We start from the raw sequence: 24,582 nt of genomic DNA, 5'->3' as shown, positions 1-24,582 counted from the left end.
ACTCTGGGATGCAGACCATCTGGCCCTGGGGATTTATCTGCCTTTAATCCCTTCAATTTACCTAACACCACTTCCCTACTAACATGTATTTCACTCAGTTCCTCCATCTCACTGGACCCTCTGTCCCCTACTATTTCTGGAAGATTGTTTATGTCCTCCTTAGTGAAGACAGAACCAAAGTAATTATTCAATTGGTCTGTAATGTCCTTGCTCCCCAAAATCAATTCACCTGTTTCTGTCTGTAGGGGTCCTACATTTGTCTTAACCAATCTTTTTCTTTTCACATATCTATAAAAGCTTTTACAGTCAGTTTTTATGTTCCCTGCCAGTTTTCTCTCATAATCTTTTTTCACCTTCCTAATTAAGCCCTTTGTCCTCCTCTGCTGAACTCTGAATTTCTCCCAGTCCTCAGATGAGCCACTTTTTCTGGCTAATTTGTATGCTTCTTCTTTGGAATTGATACTATCCCTAATTTCCCTTGTCAGCCACGGGTGCACTACCTTCCTTGATTCATTCTTTCGCCAAACTGGGATGAACAATTGTTGTAATTCATTCATGCGATCTTTAAATGCTTGCCATTGCATATCCGCCGTCAACCCTTCAAGTGTCATTTGCCAGTCTATCTTTGCTAATTCACGTCTCATACCTTCAAAGTTACCCTTCTTTAAGTTCAGAACCTTTGTTCTGAATTAACTATGTCACTCTCCATCTTAATGAAGAATTCCACCATATTATGGTCACTCTTACCCAAGGGGCCTCTCACGACAAGATTGCTAATTAACCCTTCCTCATTGCTTATTTCTTAGATAGGAGGCCCACAACCCTCTATACACTAACTGCGATGTGACCAATGTCTTATAAAGCCTCTGCATCACTTGATTGCATTTTATCCTTCCCACCCAGCTGTTGCGCGGTTCTATTACCATTTTTTGTGAATGGTACACAAGGAAAGATGGACTCGCGACAGGCAGGGTTTGCAGAAGCTGTTTCGCTGATTTAATTTGCCACAATTGCCATAGAGTGTGATTAACACATACGATATGAGTGAGGGAAGACCAGCGCAGGCAGCGGGCGGTGAACCGGACAACGCACATCGGTCCCTCACAAAGGCTTCGAAGATGCCGTACTGCCGGACGGTTCCGTGGTGACGTGCTTTCTATACCCGCACCACCACCAGCTGTTGTTCTTCACTCCAAGCTCGGCTACAAAATAGGGAGAGAGAGAGAGAGAGGCTTGCTGTGAAAACTGCTGCTTGAAGCCTTAGTTCGGCCCACATCATCCGGGATATGGAGCTAGATCCGTCTCTGTCTGGGTCCATTGCAGAGGCCGGAAGCGCCGGATTCTGGAATGAGAAACACAGTTAACAGCGGTCTTTTTCGAGGAACATAAGGAGACGGCTGTGACCACAACCTGGGGGCCATGACGTACAACAGCGGTTGGTCAGGTCAGACCCAACATGATTGTTCTGAAGGGGCGTCCTTGTGGCTGTGCTGCTGGTACCTGCCTTGTCAGGACAAATTAGTCATTAGACATTCCGGGATTGAAATATCTCATCTAGGTTTGAAATATCTAATACTGGAGGGTTTTCCTTGAAGGTGAGAGGCGGTAGAATCTGAGGGGTACGTTTTTTTTTTATTCATAGAGCTGCGGAAGCTGGAATGCGCTCCGTTACGGTGGTAGAGTCTAATACATCAGAGGCTTTGAAGATATGTTTGGGTAGGACAATGGATTTAATGAAGATGGGGGTACATGGACACGGTGTAGGTAGGAGGGATTAGAGTTTGGCTACTTTCGATTTTCCGTTTAGCTGGTTCGGAAAAACGGTGTCCGCCGAATAACCTGTTCCAGTGCTGTACTCTTCTCTGTTCGGTACCATGACGACATTTCATAAGGAAGTTCGTTCCAAAGTATCTAGAGCCTTTGTAATTACGGCATTTGCACCGCAACTGGCTTGGTTATAAGAGAGAGGGCGATAGTGAATAGTTGCTCTTATGATCTAAAGCCATGGTCAGTGGTGCGAAAGAGGGATTTAGAACATAGAATAGTACAGCACAGTACAGGCCCTTCCGCCCACAATGTTGTGCCGACCCTCAAACCCTGCCTCCCATATAAGCCCCTGCCTTAGATTCCTCCAATTACCTGACTAGTAGTCTCTTAAACTTCACTAGTGTATCTGCCTCCACCACTGACTCAGGCAGTGCATTGCACGCACCAACCACTCTCTGAGTAAAAAACCTTCCTCTAATATCCCCCTTGAACTTCCCACCCCTTACCTTAAAGCCATGTCCTCTTGTATTGAGCAATGCTGTTCTGGGGAAGAGGCACTGGCTATCCACTCTATCTATTCCTCTTATTATCTTGTACATTTGTGTGGGAGCCTGTAGTTTGTTCAATATATTAACGATTTGTCAGCCCATTTTCCCAGCTGGTCCAAGTCCCTCTGCAGGCTCTGAAAACCTTCCTCACTGTCTACTACACCACCAATCTTTGTATCATCAGCAAACTTGCTGATCCAATTTACCACATTATCATCCAGATCATTGATATAGATGACAAATAACAATGAACCCAGCACTGATCCCTGTGGCACACCACTAGTCACAGGACTCGACTCAGAGAAGCAATTCTCTACTACCACTCTTTGGCTTCTTCCATTGAGCCAATGTCTAATCCAATTTACCACCTCTCCATGTATACCTGGCGACTGAATTTTCCTAACTAACCTCCCATGCGGGACCTTTGATAACACAAAGGTTGGGGCTAGCGTGAATAGTGTGGAGGCTGTCAGAGGTTACTGCGGGACATTGATAGGATGTAAAACTAGGCTGAGAAATGGCAGATGGAGTTCAACCCGGATAACAGTGAGGTGGATACATTTTGGTAGGTCAAGTATGATTGTAGAATATAGTATTAACGGTAACACACTTGGCAGTGTGGTAGATCAGAGGGATCTTGCGGTCCGAGTCCATAGGACGATCAAAGCTGATACGCAGGATGGCTCTGTGGTTAAGAAGGCATAACGTGTAGTGGCCTTCATCAACCGTGCGTTTGAGTTTAGGAGCCCAGAGGTAATGTTGCGGCTGTATAGGACCCTGGTCAGACCCCACTTGGAGTACTGTGCTCAGTTCTGGTCGCCTCACTACAGGAAGGATGTGGAAAACATAGAAAAGGTGCAGACGAGATTTAGAAGGATGTTTACTGGATTGGGGAGTATTCCTTATGAGATTACCTTGAGTGAACTCGGACTTTTCTCCTTGGAACGACGGAGGAGAGAGGTGACCTGATAGAGGTGTATAAGATGATGAGAGGCATTGATCGTGTGAATAGCCAGGGCTGAAATGGCTAGCACGAGAGGGCACAGTTTTAAGACAGTTGGAAGTAGGTACAGAGGAGATGTCGGGGTAAGTTTTTTTACTCTGAGAGTGGTGAGTGTGTGGAATGGGCTGCCGGCGACGGCGGTGGAGGCGGATACGATAGGGTCTTTGAAGACACTTCTGGATGGGGACATGGAGACTAAAAATCAGAGGGCTATGGGTAACCCGAGGTAATTTCTAAAGTAGGGACATGTTCGGCACAGCTTTAGTTTTTTTTTATGTTTCTGTGTTAATGTGAGGAGATATTTTCCCCGAGGATGTGTAACCTAAAGGTTGTTGGAGGGAAGACTCACGCAACGAAATCTGACACTTCAAACGCTGATGCAGAGAAGGCTGTGAAAACAAAATATGCTTGGGAATATATAGCTCTACAACCTTTTGGCAAGGGTACGCGGACCAGTGCTGGTCTCCTCCGAGAGGTGTACATGGGCAATGAACTGTTGACCCCAGGAGGAGTAACACAATACACAGAACAATACAGCACAGTACAGGGAACCTACTTATACTCAAGATTTCCAGACCTACTTCCTGTACATGATTTACAAGCCTCACTCCCTGCGTATTATTGTGTTCTGGCTATGTACATTGTAAACATTTATATCATATCTATTTCTAATAACGCTCTAGGAGTGTAGTCCAGGGAAGTAACGCCGTCTGTCGTTGAAAAAATAAATCCATATAAATCATTACACTTTTTCCTTCTCGCTTTAAAGTTGTGTCCTCTCATGCTTGATAACCTGGAAAAAAATATTCTGGCTGTCTACTCTGAAAGTAACTCCCATACTTTTATCAACTTTTGTCGGGTCTTCTGACTGTCCGAGAGAGAGAGCAATCCATGGTGTTACAAATTCTTGTCATAATTTATACGTTCTGATTAAGGCAATATCCTGGTGAAGTTTGTCTACAACCTCTGCCAGCCTCCACATGCTTCCGGCAATGGCGAGACTTGAATTGCTGTCACGACATTCAACGTGCTTCAGTCATTTCTTGTACAACTGAAACATAAATTCTCGACCTTTATACTCAGCGCCCTTACTGGTGAAGTGCACGTCGTATTTCCCACCCTCTCCATTTGAGTTGGCAATTTCAGGGTTCTGTGGAATTGAACCGCATGATCCATCTGTACTTTAATACTTCTCGGAACTCAGGCTTCTACCCGCCTACATTTCCTTTCCTGATGAAGTGTCTCAGCATGAAGCGTCGACTGTATATTCCCCTCCGTAGGTGCTGCCTGGCCTGCTGAGTTAATCTTGCATTTTGTTCCTGATGCTCGAGATTCCCAGCATCTGCAGGTGTTCTTGTGTTTATTATTTCCTGCCATTTGTTGTGTATTTTCATCCTACATTAGAGCACCCGAAGCGCAAAACTTAACACGACTTTGGATTGAATTCTACCTGTTACTTTACAGTCCATATCTCCGACTGCTCTACTGCATGTCATGCTGTATCATTTGACATTTTTTTCTCTATCCACAACACCGCTAATTATGTGTGTTGTTTACAAACTTACTAATCGGTTGACATAGGATAGATCTGGTCCTAGGGTTGAGGTTCTGAACTGGAAGAAGGCCAAATTTGAAGAAATGAGAAAGGATCTAAAAAGCGTGGATTGGGACAGGTTGTTCTCTGGCAAAGATGTGATTGGTAGGTGGGAAGCCTTCAAAGGGGAAATTTTCAGAGTGCAGAGTTTGTATGTTCCTGTCAGGATTAAAGGCAAATTGAATAGGAATAAGGAACCTTGGTTCTCAAGGGATATTGCAACTCTGATAAAGAAGAAGAGGGAGTTGTATGAAATGTATAGGAAACAGGGGGTAAATCAGGTGCTTGAGGAGTATAAGAAGTGCAAGAAAATACTTAAGAAAGAAATCAGGAGGGCTAAAAGAAGACCTGAGGTTGCCTTGGCAGTCAAAGTGAAGGATAATCCAAAGAGCTTTCACAAGTATATTAAGAGCAAAAGGATTGTAAGGGATAAAATTGGTCCTCTTGAAGATCAGAGTGGTCGGCTTTGTGCGGAACCAAAGGAAATGGGGGAGATCTTAAATAGGTTTTTTGTGTCTGTATTTACTAAGGAAGCTGGCATGAAATCTATGGAATTGAGGGAATCAAGTAGTGAGACCATGGAAACTGTACAGATTGAAAAGGAGGAGGTGCTTGCTGTCTTGAGGAAAATTAAAGTGGATAAATCCCCAAGACCTGACAGGGTGTTCCCTCGGACCTTGAAGGAGACTAGTGTTGAAATTGCGGGGGCCCTGGCAGAAATATTTAAAATGTCGCTGTCTACGGGTGAAGTGCCGGAGAATTGGAGAGTGGCTCATGTTGTTCCGTTGTTTAAAAAAGGATCGAAAAGTAATCCGGGAAATTATAGGCCGGTGAGTTTAACGTCAGTAGTAGGTAATTTATTGGAGGGAGTACTAAGAGACAGAATCTACAAGCATTTGGATAGACAGGGGCTTATTAGGGAGAGTCAACATGGCTTTGTGCGTGGTAGGTCATGTTTGACCAATCTGTTGGAGTTTTTCGAGGAGGTTACCAGGAAAGTGGATGAAGGGAAGGCAGTGGATATTGTTTACATGGACTTCAGTAAGGCCTTTGACAAGGTCCCGCATGAGAGGTTAGTTAGGAAAATTCAGTCGCTAGGTATACATGGAGAGGTGGTAAATTGGATTAGACATTGGCTCAATGGAAGAAGCCAGAGAGTCGTGGTAGAGAATTGCTTCTCTGAGTGGAGGCCTGTGACTAGTGGTGTGCCACAGGGATCAGTGCTGGGTCCATTGTTATTTGTCATCTATATCAATGATCTGGGTGATAATGTGGTAAATTGGATCAGCAACTTTGCTGATGATACAAAGGTTGGTGGTGTAGTAGACAGTCAGGAAGGTTTTCAGAGCCTGCAGGGGGACTTGGACCAGCTGGAAAAATGGGCTGAATAATGGCAGATGGAGTTTAATGCTGACAAGTGTGAGGTATTGCACGTTGGAAGGACAAACCAACATAGAACATACAGGGTTAATGGTAAGGGACTGAGGAGTGCAGTGGAACAGAGGGATCTGGGAATATAGATACAAAATTCCCTAAAAGTGTCATCACAGGTAGATAGGGTCGTAAAGAGAGCTTTTGGTACATTGGCCTTTATTAATCAAAGTATTGAGTATAAGAGCTGGAATGTTATGATGAGGTTGTATAAGGCATTGGTGAGGCCGAATCTGGAGTATTGTGTTCAGTTTTGGTCACCAAATTACAGGAAGGATATAAATAAGGTTGAAAGAGTGCAGAGAAGGTTTACAAGGATGTTGCCGGGACTTGAGAAACTCAGTTACAGAGAAAGGTTGAATAGGTTAGGACTTTATTCCCTGGAGCGTAGAAGAATGAGGGGAGATTTGATAGAGGTATATAAAATTATGATGGGTATAGATACAGTGAATGCAAGCAGGCTTTTTCCACTGAGGCAAGGAGAGGAAAAAAACAGAGGACATGGGTTAAGGGTGAGGGGGGGGGAAGTTTAAAGGGAACATTAGGGGGGGCTTCTTCACACAGAGAGTGGTAGGAGTATGGAATGAGCTGCCAGACGACGTGGTAAATGCGGGTTCTTTTGTCACATTTAAGAATAAATTGGACAGATACATGGATGGGAGGTGTATGGAGGGATATGGTCCGTGTGCAGGTCAGTGGTACTAGGCAGAAAATGGTTCGGCACAGCCAAGAAGGGCCAAAAGGCCTGTTTCTGTGCTGTAGTTTCTATGGTTTCTATGGTTCTATATATTTTATCCAATAATTTTAACATGTCGAAAGCTAGACAGATCCCAGTAGTGATCCCTGTAGGAATTTCACTGGTCACGCATCTCCAGTCAGAATCACATTACTCCACCATTACTCTATCATATGAGGCCTTGCCAGTTTGAATCATATCTAGCAACTCTATGTGTATACCGTTCATCTTAATCTTCTGGGTCAGTTTGCCATAAGGGACCTTATAAATAACCTTACCAAAGTCCACCTTGACAACATACCCTGCCCTATCCTCATCAGTCATCGTCGTAGACTCCTCAAAGCACCTCAGACTGAAATGGTGTTCGTGCAGGGAGAGAGTAGATGGGATGGTAGAATGGAGTAAAGTGAAGAGGAAAGGGAGTGGAGTGGTTGCCGTGAAGGAGGGTGGAGGCAGTGGTAGATAGTACTCACATCAGAAGGTACATCAATGTGGATCGTGGGCTCCGAACGCCTCCACCTCGCACAGCGTGAGGTAAGTCCTACATCTCGGCAGAAAGATGTTCAAGTACCGACCGTGAACACCAGCGGGCTCGCAGTAAAAGTAGGCAGTCTGTCCTGCTGGAATGTGGTTGACCTTTGCACAACTGGGAAAGAGAGAAAGAGAGGACAAAGACCACAGGTCACACTAAATGAACTGGACACATCGACAGGATAGAGATCACAGGAGTTCTGGAATCACGTCCTTAACTCACACAACACCTTGAGAAATTTGGTGGGACTGGACTACCCATCTCTCAGTACCCTCCCATTGCCCTGTCCCTCCTGAATGTCGCGAAGTACTCCTTGGCCAACATATCTGGGGGACATCAAGTATACATTTACACTCATCCTATTTGGCAGCTTTAGGCACGTAACATTCGGTTGAGAGAAGAGCGCAGGCGCAAGGCCGCTGAGAAGGTTCTGGAGACCCTGTCTCGCGGATCGGTCGCAGAAGGAGCTTGTCATTATATCAGGGCTTTGGCGCGGACGTGCCTAGGCGAGGTAAAGTTGTAAGTTACTTTCATATCTCTTTTCTCCTCCAACGTAAGAATAATAGGTATAAATGCTTGGCCAGTTTTCTGCTCTGGGTGTCAGATGTGGGATATCCGGGTGACTTCCAGCCTCCCTGATGGCCACATCTGCGCCAAATCCGCTGAGCTGTAGCTCCATCGAGACTGAGTTAGAAAAGTGAAGTTGCAGGTCGATGACCTTGGGTTTGTCAGGGAACGTGAGGAGGTGATCAATAGGAGCTACACCGGAGGCACAAGAAACAGATAAGTGGTTGACTGTCGGGAGAGGGAAGGGAGGATTTCAGGTAGTGGAGAGCACCCCTCTGGCCAACCCTTTAACAAGAAGTACTCCATTTTGAATGCTGTTGGAGATGGGGTGGTGACCCTTACCTGGGGGAAGCAACAGTGACCGTGCCTCTAGCACTGTGTCTGGCCCTGTTGTTTAGTAGGGTAGGGAACGGAACAGGATGTCAGCGGTAGCAGCGGAGGCTATAGTTGGGGGGACAGATAGGCGATTCTGTGGGCACCAAAATGATACACAGGATAGTAGTCTGCCTCCCATGTGCCACGGTTGGTGATATTTCGGAACGCGTCCACGATATCCTGAAATGGTAGGCTTGGTACCAGATTGGTTCCAACGACATAGGCAGATAAAAGGAGGTGGACCTGATAGAAGAATACTGTGAGTTAGGAAGAAAGCTGAGAAGATGGACCTCAAGGGTAATAAACTCGGGGCTGCTGACTGTGCCACGCGACAGTGAGTATAGGAATAGAATGAGGTGGAGGATAAATGCGTGGCTCTAGGATTGAAGCAGGGGGCAGCGATTCAGATTTCTGGATCATTGGGGTCAGGTCTGGTCTGTACAAAAAGAACGGGTTGCACTTGAATCCGATGGGGACCAATATCCTGGCGGGGTGATTTACTAATGCTATTGGACAAGGTTTAAACACAATCTGTAGCGGGTGGGAACCGAAGTGAAGGGGCAGAGGATGGAACGGTTGATGCCCAAATAGAGACAGCTCGCAGGGAGTTTGTGAGGAAGGAGAGGCAGATGATAGAACTATGATGCACTCAGCCTGATGGTTTGAGATGTATCTATTTTAATGTAAAGAATATCATAAACAAGTTGGATAAACTTAGAGCATGGATCAATACGTGGAACTATGACGTGGAGGCCATTGCAGAGACTTGGCAGGAATGGCTGCTTTGTATGCCACGCTTTGGATGTTGCTAAAAGGAAGGGGAGTGGGGCAAACGAGGTGGGGCGTGGCATTTCTCATCAGGGGTAGACTCACAGCTGCAGAAAAGGAGGAAGTCATGGAGGGATTGTCTACTGAGTCGGCGTGGGGAGTGGTAGCCAGAAACAGGAAATAGGCAATAACTCTACTGGGTGTTTTATAGACCTCCCTCTTCATTAGTGATATGGACATCAAGGAGTAGATAGGGGGGAAGATTCTGGATCGATGCAATATTAATATGGTCATTGTGATGGGAGATTTTAATTTTCCTAATACTGACTGGCATCTCCTTGGATCAATGAGTTTAGACGATGTGGAGTTAGTTAGGTTTATTCAGGAAGGATTCCTCCCCAACTGGAGGAGAGGCTGCACTTGATCTGGTATTGGGAAATGAACCTGGTGGTCAGGTGTCAGATCTTTCACTGGGAGAGGATTTTGGAGGTAGTGATCATAGAGCTGGAAGGGGACAGGAGCAGACAATTAGGAAGGGCATTTAATTGAGATAAGGGGAAATATGATGGTATTCGGTAGGGAAATTGGAGAATAAATTCGGAACAGATGTTTTAAGGGAAATGCACAGCAGAAGTGTGGCAAAATTTCAGGGTACATTTGCATGGCGCTCTGCATAACTATGTTCCATTGAGGCAGAGAAAGAATGGTGGTGTACTAGAGGCATGGATGTGGAAAATCTAGTTACGAAGGGGGAAAAAAGCTTCTGAATTGTTCAGGGAAACAGGCACTGATAGGATTCTAAACATTACAAGGCTGCCAAGAAGGATCATAAGAATGAAATTAGGAAAGCTTCAAGGAGATATGAGAAGGCCATAGCAAGCAGGATTAGGGAAAACCCCAAGACATTCTACAAGTATGTGCACAGCAAGCGGATAAACCGTGGGAGATTATGACCAATCGGTGGAAACGTGGTGGTAGCGGAGCTGCTTAATGAATACTTTGCTTCATTATTCACCAGGGAAAAGGACCTTGGCAATTGTGGGGATGACTTCCAGCGCACTGAAATGCTTGAGCAGAGAGACATTAAGAAAGAGGATGTCCTGGATGTTTTGAAAAGCATTGTTAGGTATGTTTCCGGGACGGGACGAATATACTCCTGAGGGAGGAGACTGCGGAGCCTCTTGCAATTACCTTTGCTTCATCGCACTGAAATGTGGTGACCAAAATTGTATATGATGCTCAACTCTGGTGCAGCCTATACGTTCTATGCCCGATGTCCCACCATTTAAAAGGTTTGGGGTATTTGCTTCAAGCACAGACAGTGGAGTTAGTGTATCAATAATGAGAGGACATAGCTTTCATGTGAAAGGTGAGAAATATAATAGGAATCTGAGGGGCAACCCTTTCCACTCCGAGAGTCTGCAGTAGAAAGAGCTAAGAGGTGAAGTGGTTAAGGCATGTACATTAGTAAAATTTAAAACGTACGTGTACAGTGACATGGACAAGAGAAGTTTAGAGTAATATAGGCCAAACGGAGGCAAATGCGGCTAAATTTAGATCCGGGTTTTGGTAGGCATGGAGCATTTGGGAGGAATAGTCTGTTTCCATGCCAGATGCTTCACTGACTCCTGGGTTTGCGTTAGGACCAAAATGCTAACTCAGTGAAAACAATTAGCTTGAAAACCAATCTGGTCGCTTTTTTTGGAGCTTTTCCCAGCGACTAATCGGGAGATCAGAAGATTGAGAGGAGGGATTTCACTCGGGGTCGCTGACCGAGTATAAAACACAGGAACTCGGGACTGCTTTATTTTAGCTTTCACCAGCCATCAATCGGGAGATAAGAAACTTGAGCGGAGGGAATTTCAGGTTCATTCTCCGAGTATAAACGACAGGACCTCGCGGCAGTGTTTTTTTTTGGTGTGGAGTTTTGAAAAGAGACCAATCGGTGTTTGGGGTTGATTAAGACCATAAGACCATAAGATACAGGAACAGAAGTAGGCCATTCGGCCCACAGAGTCTGCTCCGCCATTCAACCGTGTCAGCCCTCTGCTTTCATCACATACCCTTTGATGCCCTGGCTAATCAAGGAACTATCTATCTCTGCCTTAAATACACCCAATGACTTAGCCTCCACAGCTGCTCGTGGCAACAAATTCCACAGATTTACAACTCTCTGACTAAAGTAATTTCTCCCCCACTCAGTTCTAAAAGGATGTCCTTCAATTCTGAAGTCGGGCTCTCTTCTGCTAGAATCCCCTACCATGGGAAATAACTTTGCCATATCTAATCTTTTAACATTCAGAATGTTTCTATGAGATCGCCCCTCATTGTCCTGAACTCCAGGGAATACAGCCAAGAGATGACTGACCTTCCTTATACGGTAACCCTCTCATTCCTGGAATCATTCTCGTGAATTTTTTCTGAACCCTCTTCAATGTCATTATATCCTTTCTAAAATAAGGAGCCTAAAGCTGCTCACAATACTCCAAGTGTGGTCTCACGAGTGCCTTATAGAGCCTCAACATCACATCCCTGCTCTTATATTCTATACCTCTAGAAATGAATGCAAACATTGCATTCGCCTTCTTCACAACCAATTCAACCTGCAGGTTAACCTTTAGGGTATCTTGCACAAGGACTCTTAAGTCTCTTTCCATCTCTGCATTTTGAACACTCTGCCCATTTATATCTTCCACGTAAGTGCATGACATTACACTCTTCAACATTGCATTTCCTTTGCCACTTCTTTGCCCATTCCCCTAAACTATCTAAGTCTCCCTGCAGGCTCTCTGTTTCCTCAACACTACCCGCTCCTCCACCTAATTTCGCCACAATTCCCTTAATTTGAAATTTGGAATAATTTGGAAGAGTACAGAGAAAATCTACAAGACTGTTGCCGGTTCTGGAGTTCATGAGTTACAAAGAGAGAGTGAATAGATTGAATAGGTATTCCTTCGAGCGTAGCAGATTAGGAGGAGATTTGATGGAGATATGCAAAGGGGGTATAGGGTTGTGGCGTAAGTGCAAACATGTTTTCTTCCACTGAGGTTGGGTAAGGCTACAACCAGAGGTCATGGGTTAATGGCGAAAGGTTTAAGGAGACCATGAAGGGAAACTTGTCATTCGCGTTATTAGCGGCGGTGATGATTGGGGAGGCCAAGGATTTCCGGGAAGGGAGTAGCGATATTCTAAAACATATCCACTTACAGAAGAGAGGTCATATTAAGGAGCATTACGATCGATAAATCCCTACATAGTAGACTCCGCAGGAAGCTAGGGAACATATTGCAGAGGCTCTGGCAGAGAATTTATTTAAGCGATGGTCATGAGTGAGGGACCAGAAATCTTGAGGGTAGCAAACATTATGTCTGGAAGAAGGTTTGCAAGGGAAAACCATGGAACCATTAGTCAGAGAGCCTATGGCCAGCGGTGGAAAAGAGAATGGAAGGAGTTCTGAGAGAACAGAAATGACAAATAGATGTATCAGAACCTGAGTCTCGTGAATTTGAGACGTTTGAAGAGTTAGCTACTAGGATTAGTGACTAGGTTCCCACATGAGCAGACCAATTGGATATAAAATTTACTATGCTGAATTAGACAAAGAGAGGTGGCGGAGAGTCCTGCTGGAGGGTCTGGGACAGAAAAGTCGATTGTACTCTTTTCCAAAGATGCTCCTTGGCCTGTTTAAATCCTTCAGCATTTTGTGTGGGTTGCTTGAATTTCCAAATTTTGCAGATTTTCTCTTATTTGTGAGGTGATGGAAGGATGTGTTGTTTTTCAGATCATAGGCCTCTGGCTAGTGCTGTACAGGACTCAGTGCTGTAACCATTGCTGTCTGCCATCTATATTAACCATTTAGGGGAGAATTCAGTTCCAATAGATAATAAGTATTTTGAAGTCACCAAATTTGATCGTATAATGGGCAGAGAAGATTATGTAGAATTAAATCAGGATGTCAATTAACTGACGAGCGAAGCTCAGGGATGGCAGATGGCATTTAACTTCGGCAAGTGTGAGGTGCTGGATTTTGAGAATCAAACCAGAGCAGGGACTGCGTATTAAACTGCAGGACCCTGGAGTGTGTTGTGAAATAACGGAAGTATGGGGGCACAAGTATGCAGTTCGTATACCGGATCAGGTAGATTATGGGAATGTGGTTGATCAATGGCTGGGTGAATCGATTGAGCCTCCTTCTTGCAAAAGAGACTCTCACTTGGGCACGGACTTCCGAGTGTGCGTTGTAGTCCCGGCGGGCCATAATATAAGCTCCAAGCATGTATCATTACTAGGAGTCAGTAAAAACCTTTAATCATATTACTCTGTTGCTCTTCATGCTCTCTACATACGTAGAAGTTCTTCAAAGAGTGTTTCAAGGTTAGATGGTGTTGAAAAGTGCATTTTGCACATTTGCCTTCATCGGTCAGAGCACATTATAAAGGGCAAGGGGTTCCTTTATAGAGAATTATAAAATCACAATGGGTATGGATTCGGCGAATGGTCACGTAACCTAAAAACAAGAGCATTATTTTAAAATTAGATGGGAATGATTTAATGGAAACATGAAGGCCACATATGTGTGCGCTGGGTATATGGAATGAGCTTAGAGGTAGTTGAATTCTGATAATTTAAAGAATATTTGGGGAGCTGAGTGGGTTGAAAAGCATGGGATCTGGGCTAAACCCGGGCTTCTGTTGACAACTTGGTTGGCTCAACCGATCCATGCCGACTTACACGTCTTCAAACCCGTTCCATCGATCTCCACCTGAACCTCCGCCATATCCGCCTGAACCTTCCCTATTCTCATCACTCTCTGAAAGACTTTTAAAAGTAATTGTTCCCGCCTCCATAATTCATCCACCCTTCGTCGTTGAAAGATTTACTGGGAGAGGAAAAAAAAACTATGACGATCGATGAAGGAGGAGGCATGAGAAGGCCTTGGCGAGTAGGGTAAAGGAAAACCCCAAGCCATTCTCAATTATTTGAAGAACAAAAGGATGACAGGAGTGAAGGTAGGACCGATTAGAGATAAAGGTGGGAAGATGTGCCTGGAGGCTGTGGAAGTGAGCGAGGTCCTCAATGAATACTTCTCTTCGGTATTCACCAATGAGAGGGAACTTGATGACGATGAGGACAATATGAGTGAGGGTGATGTTCTGGAGCATGGTGACATTAAGGGGAAGGAGGTGTTAGAGATGTTAAAATACATTAGGACAGATAAATCCCGGGACCCGAAGGAATATTCCGCAGTCTGCTCCACGAGGCGAGAGAAGAGATTGCTGAGCCTCTGGCTAGGATCTTTATGTCCTCGTTGTCCACAGAAATTGTATCGGAGGATTGGAGGGAGGCAAATGTTGTCCCCTTGTTCAAAAAAGGTAGTAGGGATAGTCCGGGTAATTATAGACCAGTGAGCCTTACGTCTGTGGTGGGAAAGCTGTTGGAAAAGATTCTTAGAGATAGGATCTCTGGGCATTTAGAGAATCATGGTCTGATCAGGGACAGTCAGAATGGCTTTGTGAAGGGCAGATAGTATCTAACAAGCCTGATAGATTTCTTTGAGGAGGTGACCAGGCAGATAGATGAGGGTAGTGCAGTGGATGTGATCTATATGGATTTTAGTGAGGCATTTGTCAAGGTTCCACACGGTAGGCTTATTCAGAAAGTCAGAAGGCATGTGATACAGGAAAGTTTGGCCAGGAGGATTCAGAATTGGCTTGCCTGCAGAAAGCAGAGGGTCGTGGTGGAGGGAGTACATTCGGATTGGAGGATTGTGACTAGTGGTATCCCACAAGGATCTGTTCTGGGACATCTACTTTTCGTGCTTTTAATTAACGACCTGAATGTGGGGGTAGAAGGGCGGGTTGGCAAGTTGCAGACGACACAAAGGTTGGTGGTGTTGTAGATAGTGTAGAGGATTGTCGAAGATTGCAGGGAGACAGTGATAGGATACAGAAGTGGGCTGAGAAGTGGCAGATGGAGTTCAACCTGGAGAAGTGTGAGGTGGTACACTTTGGAAGGACAAACTCCAAGGCAGAGTACAAAGTAAATGGCAGGATACTTGGCAGTGTGGAGGAGCAGAGGGATCTGGGGGTACATGTCCACAGATCCCTGAAAGTTGCCTCACAGGTAGATAGGGTAGTTAAGAAAGATTGTGGGCTGTTAGCTTTCATAAGTCGAGGGATAGAGTTTAAGAGTCACGAGGTAACGATGCAGCTCTATAAAACTCTGGTTAGGCCACACTTGGAGTACTGTTTCCAGTTCTGGTCGCCTACTATAGGAGGATGTGGAAGCATTGGAAACGGTACAGAGGATATTTACCAAGATGCTGCCTGGTTTAGAGAGTATGGATTATGATCAGAGATTAAGGGAGCTAGGGCTTTACTCTTTGGAGAGAAGGACGATGAGAGGAGACATGATAGAGGTGTACAATGTAATAAGAGGAATAGATAGAATGGACAGCCAGCGCCTCTTCCCAAGGACACCACTGCTCAATACAAGAGGACATGGCTTTAAGGTAAGGGGTGGGAAGTTCAAGGGGGATATTACAGGAAGGTTTTTTACTCAGAGAGTGGTTGGTGCGTGGAATGCACTGCCTGAGTCAGTGGTGGAGGCAGATACACTAGTGAAATTTTAGACACTACTAGACAGGCGTATGGAGGAATTTAAGGTGGGGGTTATATGGGAGGCAGGGTTTACGGGTCGGCACAACATTGTGGGCCGAAGGGCCTGTGCTGTGCTGTACTATTTTGTGTTCTATGTTCCAACTGTCCTATTTGTGCGCCTCAAAATTTTATAATCCTCTATAATGCCACTCCTTGAACGCCCTTCTACCCAGCTGATCAAGATCCGTGCCCCCATACCAACTCCCCCAACTTCCAGCTGACACGATTTCTCTCTATGCCTATCGCACTCTTCATCGGTCAAGAAGGAATTAAATATCTGCCACAAAATTGACTCGGAGGCGTGAAAGACAGCCAAAGTAAACGAAATAAATGTTTTATTAGCCGTCGTGTGGTGGAAGAAATGAGGACCACTATTTTGTGAAATTTATCCTGCGATCGCCAATTCTGAACTGTTGTCCGAACTGGTATTTGCTAAGGGTGGTTGGATCACAACAACACACAGGGAATATGAAGAAGCCCCTGCTGATACCCTGTGGCTTACTTACGGAAGAGGGTTCTGAACTAACTCAAGCAGAGTTTCCGACATGAGGTGGCTGTATCTGGTTTAAGGTGGTTCTACTTATGGGTAAGTAAGGGTATGGCATCAGAGACAACACCTCATTTGGGAGAAGAACAATGACGTAATGGTACCTGTACTTTTGGACTATAGCCTATGAAAGTCCACAGAGACTAGCCAACGGAATGAACGTATAACGGTGCTGAATCGATAAAGAAAAATAAATATAATAGTGGAGTTCGGTGTAGATCAGCCAACGCGAAATTCATATTTTGATGTTAAACGTTGTAGCGGGTGGCTGGGACAGCACTGGTACAGAAGGAACAACAACATTCAGGAACGTATGTCATTGATCCGCGATCTATTTTAACAAAATCCTTCGCACGTGGGCAATTACCTTGATGCAATAAATTTCAATTGGTTGCATCAACATATAGTATTGCGGGGAGGGGGAGGAATCTCTGCACAGGATCGGAAATAAAACCTGATGATGGTCGCAAACTCGGTCAACTCCATCATAGGCATCAGCTTCCCAACTATCGAGAACATCTCGATTCCCCTCGAATTCCATTACTCAAGAAGGGAACCAGGAAACTATAGACGGGTGAGTCTCACGTCAGTGGTAGAGGTGCTACTGGAAAGAATTCTTAGGGGCAGGATTAATGAGCATTTGAGAAACCATGGTCTAATTGGGGGGAGCTAGCGTGGGATTTGGCGGGCCTAGTCGACTCTTACCAACTTGATTTAGTATTTTGTGGAGGTGTCGAGGGCGATTGTGAAGATAGAGCCGGTGGATGTTGCCTGCATGCATTTTGAAAAGGCGCTTGACAAGCAACCTCATGGGAGGCTCATCCAGAATATTAAGATGCATGAGGTCCATGATGAATAGACCGTTTGAATTCAGAACTGACTTGCCCATAGAACAGAGAGTATTGTGGTCGAAATGACTTATTGTTGCTGGAGGTCTGTGATCAGTGGTGTTTTGCAGGGATTTAGATTGGGACTTTTGCCGTTCGTGAACTGAATGAAAAATATAAATCGGTGGTTAGTAAGTGTGTAGATGATACAAAGATTGGTGACATCGTAGATCGCGTAGGATAATGCCAAAGAATATAGCGGGATACTGTATAAAGAAACACACACAAAATGCTGAAGGAACTCGGCGGGTCAGGCAGCATCCATGGAAAAGAGTAAGCAGTTCATGTTTCGGGCCGCTACCCTTTATTAGGATCCTTTCCCATAGATGCTGCCTAATCTGCCGAGGTCCTTTAGCATCTTGTTTTGGATTTCCAGCATCTGTAGATGTTCTCGTGATTGTGACAGAGAGATATATATCACTTGCTGATATGGGCAGAACAATAGTAGATGACGTTTAACCAGATCTTGGGAAATCAAATTAAAAGGGTACTTTTAAGAGCATAAACATCAGTGTTGATGAGCAGTGGGATCTTGGGGTCTAAATTCATTCCTACCTGAAAGTGGCTACACAAATGGGATGGAATGGTTAAGAAGGCCTCTGACGTGCTTTCCTTTATTAGTCGACGCATCGAGTTCAAAACTCAGGACATTATGACGCAGCTTTTTAAATCAGGCTGCATCCAAAATGTTGCATAGAGTTTTGAACTTCCCACTTCCATTGACTTGCACCGGAGTTCATAGCCCTCCATACCTTTATATCCATTTACCTATCACAACTTCGCTTAAACATTGAAATCGTGCTCACATACACCACTTATGCTGACAGCTCGTTCCACACTCTCGCGAAGAACTTTGCCCTCATGTTCCCCTTAAACTTTTAATCTTTCACCCTTAACCCATGAGCTCCGATTGTAGCCCCACCCAATCTCAGTGGAAAAAGCATGCTTGCATTTACCCTATCTATACTGCTCATCATTTTGTACAGTGGATGCGGATGAGGGACACCCATCTCTCACTCACAGGGTATTGTTGTTTCCATTTTTCTCCAGTGAGTCGCCGATCCGGATCTCGGCTCCATTCAGCCTGTCCGGTCTCCTGTTCAGGTTGGTGATGCTAACCACGTAGATGCGATAGTGTCTCTGCAAATCCACACGCCACCAGGGGTTGCACTGGCTGTTGGTGCTGCTGCACGACGAATGACTGAATTCATTGTCGTGATTCCCATCGATGGCGTTGTCTGCGCTTCCGTATTTCGAGTAGGTAGTTGACTGCGTCGCCCTGACTCCATAGAGCACGTTCTCCGGGGCGGGGTCATGATCCTCTGTGTTAAAATAGAACAGTGGAGAGCAGTTACGTGTCTGTCCATGTCCCGTCTGCAAAAACCTGCCTATCAACTTTGGAACATAGAACATAGAACAGTAGAAGACGTTAAGAGATTAAGGGAGCTAGGGCTTTACTCTTTGGAGAGAAGGAGGATGAGAGGAGACATGATAGAGGTGTACAAGATAATAAGAGGAATAGATAAGAGTGGATAGCCAGCACCTCTTCCCCAGGGCACCACTGCTCAATACAAGAGGACATGGCTTTAAGGTAAGGGGTGGGAAGTTCAAGGGGGATATTAAAGGAAGGTTTTTTACTCAGAGTGGTTGGTGTGTGGAATGCACTGCCTGAGTCAGTGTGGAGGCAGATACACCGGTGAAGTTTAAGAGACTACTAGACAGGTATATGGAGGAATCTAAGGTGGGGGCTTATATGGGAGGCAAGGTTTGAGGGTCAGCACAACATTGTGGGCCGAAGGGCCTGTACTATGCTGTACTATTCTATGTTCTATGTTAACACGCCCTTCCCCGTGCAATGCTGTGACGAACCAAATAAATGAGTAATCAAATGTCCAACTAAACTAATCCCATCCGTCCACACCATGCCCTATAGCATTCCATCTTTTTGCGTAGCCGTGTGCCTATCTAAACGCCTCTTAAAAGTCCCGAATGTTTATTCCTCTAACATCACCTCAGGCAGCGCATTCCAGGCACCCACCACTCTATATTCAACTTGCTCCTCACACCTGCCTTGAAGTTTCTCTCTGACCTTAAATGCATGCTGTCTGGTATTAGACATTTCAACCCTTGAGAAAGATGTCTATTGTATCTATGCCTCTTATAATCTTGTACACGTCTGTCATATCTCCCCTCAGCCTCAGTCGCTCCAGAGAGATCTTTCCAAGTTTGTCCAAACCCTCGTTACAGGATGACCGCAATTCACCTACATTTCGAGCTCCCCTTCCCCTGGGAAGTAGATTACTGCCTCAGAGAGCCATGGCGTGTTACAGCACGAAAAGAGGACCTACAGCCCACTGAGACCGGCCTAACAGACCCTTAGAGTTTGTGGAACGTTATCCGTCATTTTTCTAATATCAGCTCTTCATCACCCGAGGACTTGCTCGAGTAGTGAAAGAGCGAAAAGACGAGCTATTGGTAGATTTTTTTTCACCCCCACAGTGTATTGTTTTTCCTTCTTCAGTTCGAAGAGTAGAGAAGCCAAGCAGGAGAGTGGGACGCTCCTCTGGCTGGATGTGGGAAGGCAGCAGGGAGAACTCTAGTGTACCCGACGACTACATCTGTGAGCAGCTTCAGACACTCCCCGTGAAGGAGATGGAGCTGGAAGTGGATGAACAGCGGATCATGCGGCAATCTGAGGGGCGAAAGATAGACCATACGACATAGCCCAGGAATAGAGAGGCGTCCTTTTCTAACGGAGGTGAGGAAGACTTCATTTAGCCAGAGAGTGGTAAATCTGTGGAATTCATTAGCACATAGGGCTGTGGAGGCCCAGTAAATGGGTGTATTTAAGGCGGATCTTGGTGGATTTTCCATTAGTCAGGGCGTGAAAGTTACGGGAAGGAGGCATGTGAATGACAAGATGACGTACGTGAGGTAGTTCAACAAGATAAAAGCCCATGGTACTACAGGAAAGATACTAGCATGGATAGAGCATTGGCCAATTGGCAGGAGGCGGAAATGGGAATAAAGGGAAGCTTTTCTGGTTGACTGCCAGTGACCCCGTGGTGTTCCGCAGGTGTCTGGTGTTTGGGAGCGCTTGCTTTCTCGTTATGCATTAATGATTTTATGACGGAATTGATGTCTTCGTGGCCAAAGTTGCGGGCAACACGAAGACAGGTGAAAGGGCATATAATGTTTATTAAGCAGACGCTGCAGAAGGGGCAAAGTGGTGACAGATAGACTACAGTGTCGGGATGGATATGCTCATGCACTTTGCTCTTTATTTTATAAATAGGCGGAAGTTTCAGAATTCCAATGTGCAGAGACGTGGGAGTCGTCGAACAATTTCCCCTAAAGGTTAACTTGCATGTTTAGTCAGTGATGAGGAAGGCAAGAGCAATGTTGACATTGATTTGGAGAGGATGCTATTGGTCTGTAGGCCCTGGAATTTAAAGAATACAGAGGGATTCGCATTGAAACATATCGAATGTTGAAAAGCCGAGATAGAGTGCATGTGGAGAGGAGGTTTCCCATGGTGGGTGAGTCTCGGACCAAAGGGCGCAGCCTTAGCAAAGAAGGACGTCCAATTAGAACGGAGATGGGGAGAAATTTCTGTAGCCAGAAGGTCGCGAATGATTGCAATTCATTGCCACGTGGGGATGAGAAGGCCAGGTAACTGGGTGTATTTAAGGAAGATGTTGATGTGTTTTTGAATAGTCAGGGCATGAAACGTTATGGGGAGAAAGTAGGAGAATGGGGTTGCGAGGGAAAATGAATCGGCCGTGATGAAATGGCGGAGCAGACTCGATGGGCCGACTGGCCTAATTCTGCCCCAATCTCATGGCCTTATCAGTGGGCCTTTCCTCCGTGTTATCAATTGTCCAGATTTGACTCTTCCTCTGCCAATTTCACTCGCACAACATGGAGACAAATAGAAACAGATTTCATTGCCTTCTCTTTCTCAACCTTTTCTCGTTCTTCCTCTCTCTACCACTGCTCCACCACTCCCCCACTCCTGCCTCTCCAGCACGCTCTCTTTCCTTATACCCTCTCGCCGCCCTCTCTCCCCCCCCCCACCACATCCCACCCCCGCTCTCCCTCCCCTCTCTCTCAGAAACAGACACAAAAGATCTTACCGTGTGACCTGGAGAAGTTTATAGTTACACAGAGAGAACCAAGCAACAGGATTAAACGTGACTTCATCCTGCAGAAATGACAGAAAGAGCGGATGTGATTCACACTGTGAGAGTCCGTGTTATAGAGTACAGGCCTTTCGACCTCACTCTTCAATGCTGACCAAGGTGTTTGCTTGAAATGGACCTATTTGACAGCATTCCACTCATATTCCTCTGAACCATCGTTATCCCTGCACCACCTCAAATGTCTAATTTTAGCTGCCTGAAACACTTCCTCTAGTGACTCATTGCATACATCCACCACATTCTAAGTAAAAGTATTGCCACGCAGGTCCTGTTTTATTCCCTTCCCCTCTCAAGGTAAATCAATTCCCCCTCACCCTTTGGTTTAATCTTCCCTTCCCTGGAAGGGCCATGTACCTTATCTACTCCTGTCACAACTTCATAAAATTTTATAAAGTCATCCTTGTTCCGTTCCGAGCTTCATAACTTTCCTCCCGCATGTTTGCCGACCTCTCTTTAACTTTCTCCGCTGAAAGTAGATCTGATCCCCGTTTCCCTGCCCCCTTCATTGCAGGCTTACGCTCTTGGCCCTTGCTGGTAAGCCTTCTAACTCCATCTGCTGTTGGGAAGGACTCTGTACAAAATAGAACGCCTTTACTGAAAAGGTAATGATCCCCGATTGCTCAGACTAGATTCCCGGAGAGAACAGGGAAAGTTGCTCACCTTCTGCAGGTCTCCGTGGGAGCTGTGGGACCCTCCTTTCATCCAAGTTTATATCGAGGCAGCCAGAATGGGGATTTTCCAACTGGTCAAGTATTATCCAGAACACGCTTTCTATTGGCTGAAAGTGCAATGCAATTTGTCAGTCTTTGGCAATGGGACATTGACCAACGTGCAACTGGAAGGAGAGGAAGTGCAGTGTTCGACGGCCGTTGTCCAAGGTGAGGAAAAAAGGAACGTTCATTTGCAAAAGGGAAGCATGGAGAGGTTGGGAGCGCAAGGGGGCGAGTGGTCAGTCCCCTCACACTCTCGGAATCCAGTGGAAGCCGGAGCTTTGGAGCTCAGTCCCAAATTTCGTCAGGAATTCTCTCCTCAAGAGTCCCATGTGAAAGATAAGGCCGGGCAGTAGCCTGTCCACTGAGGAGGGATTTTTGACGGAAAATAACGGAAGTTTGTATATAGATTGTTGGGTTAATCATTGCCTGTACAGAGTCACAGAGGTTTACGGCATGGAAACCCACCCATCGGCCGTAGGCATCCCTACCGACTGATTTCTCCACTTTGGATATTCTCATTTGCCTACATTTGCTCCATAACAACTGATTTTATGCATGTACCTGTCCAGAGAGGGTGTCGAAACAGCAGAAACAAAGAAAACCTACTGCATAATACAGGCCCTTCGGCCCTAAATCTGTGCCGAACAAGTCCTTACTTTAGAGATTACCTAGGGTTACCCATAGCCCTCTATTTTCCTGAGCTCCATGTTCATTTCCAGGAGTCTCTTAAAAGACACTATTGTATCCGCCTCCACCTTCACCGGCGGTCCATTCCACGCATTCACCACTCTCTGCTTTAAAAACTTACCCCTGAAATCTCCTCTGTACCTACTTCCAAGCACCTTAAAAATGTGCTCTCTCGTGCAAACCTTGGAAAAAGCCTTTGACTATCCACACGATCAATGCCTCTCATCACCTTATACACCCTTATTAGGTCACCTCTCATCCTCCGTTGCTCCAAGGAAAAAAAGGCCGACTTCGCTCAATCTATTCTCAAGAGGCATTCTCCCCAATGCAAGCAATGTCTTTGTAAATCTCCTCTGTACCCTTTCTATAGTTTCCACATCCTTCCTATAGTGAGGCGGCCAGAACTGAGCACAGTACTCCAAGTGGGGTCTAACCAGGGTCCTATATAACTGTAACATTACCTCTCGGCTCCTAAACTCAATCCCACGATTGATGAGCGCCAACGCACCATATGCTTTGATAACCACACGGTCAACCTGCGCAGCTGCTTTGAGTGTCCTATGGACTCGTACCCCAAGATCCCTCTAATCCTCCACACTGCCAAGAGTATCACCATTAATACTATATTCTGCCAGCATTTTTGACCTACCAAAATGAATCACTTTACATTTATCTGGGTTAAACTCCATCTGTCACTTCTCAGTCTAGTTTTGCATCTTAACAATGTCCTGTTGTCACCTCTAACAGCCCTCCACACTGTCCACAACACCCCTAACTTTTGTGTCATCAGCAAATTTACTAACTCATCCCTCCACTTCCTGATGCAGGTCATTTATAAAAATCACAAAGACTAGGGGTTCCAGAACAGATCCCTGAGGCACAACACTAGTCACTGGCCTCCATGAAGAATATGACCCATCTACAACCACTCATTGCCTTCTGTAGGTAATCCACAAAGCAATATCCCCTTGGATCCCATGCCTCCTTACTTTCTCAATAAGTCTTGCATTGGGTTCCTTATCAAATGCCTTGCTAAAATGATATACACTACATCTACGGCTCCACCTTCATCAATGTGTTTCGTCAGATCCTCAAAAAATTCAGCCAGGTTCGTAAGGCACGACCTGCCTTTGACAAAGCCATGTTGACTATTCCTAATCATATTATGCCTCTCCAAATGTTCATAAATCCTGCCTCTCAGGATCTTCTTCAGTACCAGCCATGATCATACTGAATGGCGGTGCAGGCTCGAAGGGCCGAATGGCCTACGCCTGCACCTATTTTCTATGTTTCTGTGTTTCAAAACACTGAAGAAAGACTTTCTGGTCTGTAATTTTCCGGGCTATCCCTACTCCCTTACTTCAATAAGGGAACAACATCCATAGAAACCATAGAAACTACAGCACAGAAACAGGCCTTTTGGCCCTTCTTGGCTGTGCCGAACCATTCTCTGCCTAGTCCCACTGACCTGCACACGGACTATATCCCTCCATACACCTCCCATCCATGTATCTGTCCAATTTATTTTTAAATGTTAAAAAGAACCCGCATTTACCACCTCGTCTG

At 45.4% G+C, this 24,582-nt stretch overlaps 1 protein-coding gene across 1 annotated transcript; it reads right to left on the bottom strand.

Moving 5' to 3' along the window:
- Nucleotides 1–977: 977 nt before the first annotated feature.
- On the bottom strand, nucleotides 978–22,378 carry LOC134344612 (fucolectin-like). The gene is made up of 5 exons (XM_063044726.1): nucleotides 22,277–22,378; nucleotides 21,551–21,618; nucleotides 18,436–18,736; nucleotides 7,553–7,725; nucleotides 978–1,342 (listed from the first exon to the last, which is right to left on the bottom strand). The coding sequence occupies exons 2-4, from the start codon at nucleotides 21,615–21,617 to the stop codon at nucleotides 7,566–7,568; spliced, it is 528 nt and encodes a 175-aa protein (XP_062900796.1). The 5' UTR covers nucleotide 21,618; nucleotides 22,277–22,378; the 3' UTR covers nucleotides 978–1,342; nucleotides 7,553–7,565.
- Between the last annotated feature and the right edge of the window lie 2,204 nt (nucleotides 22,379–24,582).

Source organism: Mobula hypostoma, chromosome 3 (genome assembly GCF_963921235.1).
Source record: "Mobula hypostoma chromosome 3, sMobHyp1.1, whole genome shotgun sequence".
Taxonomy (NCBI): Eukaryota; Metazoa; Chordata; class Chondrichthyes; order Myliobatiformes; family Myliobatidae; genus Mobula; species Mobula hypostoma.
This window is presented reverse-complemented; position numbering and strand designations above follow the sequence as displayed.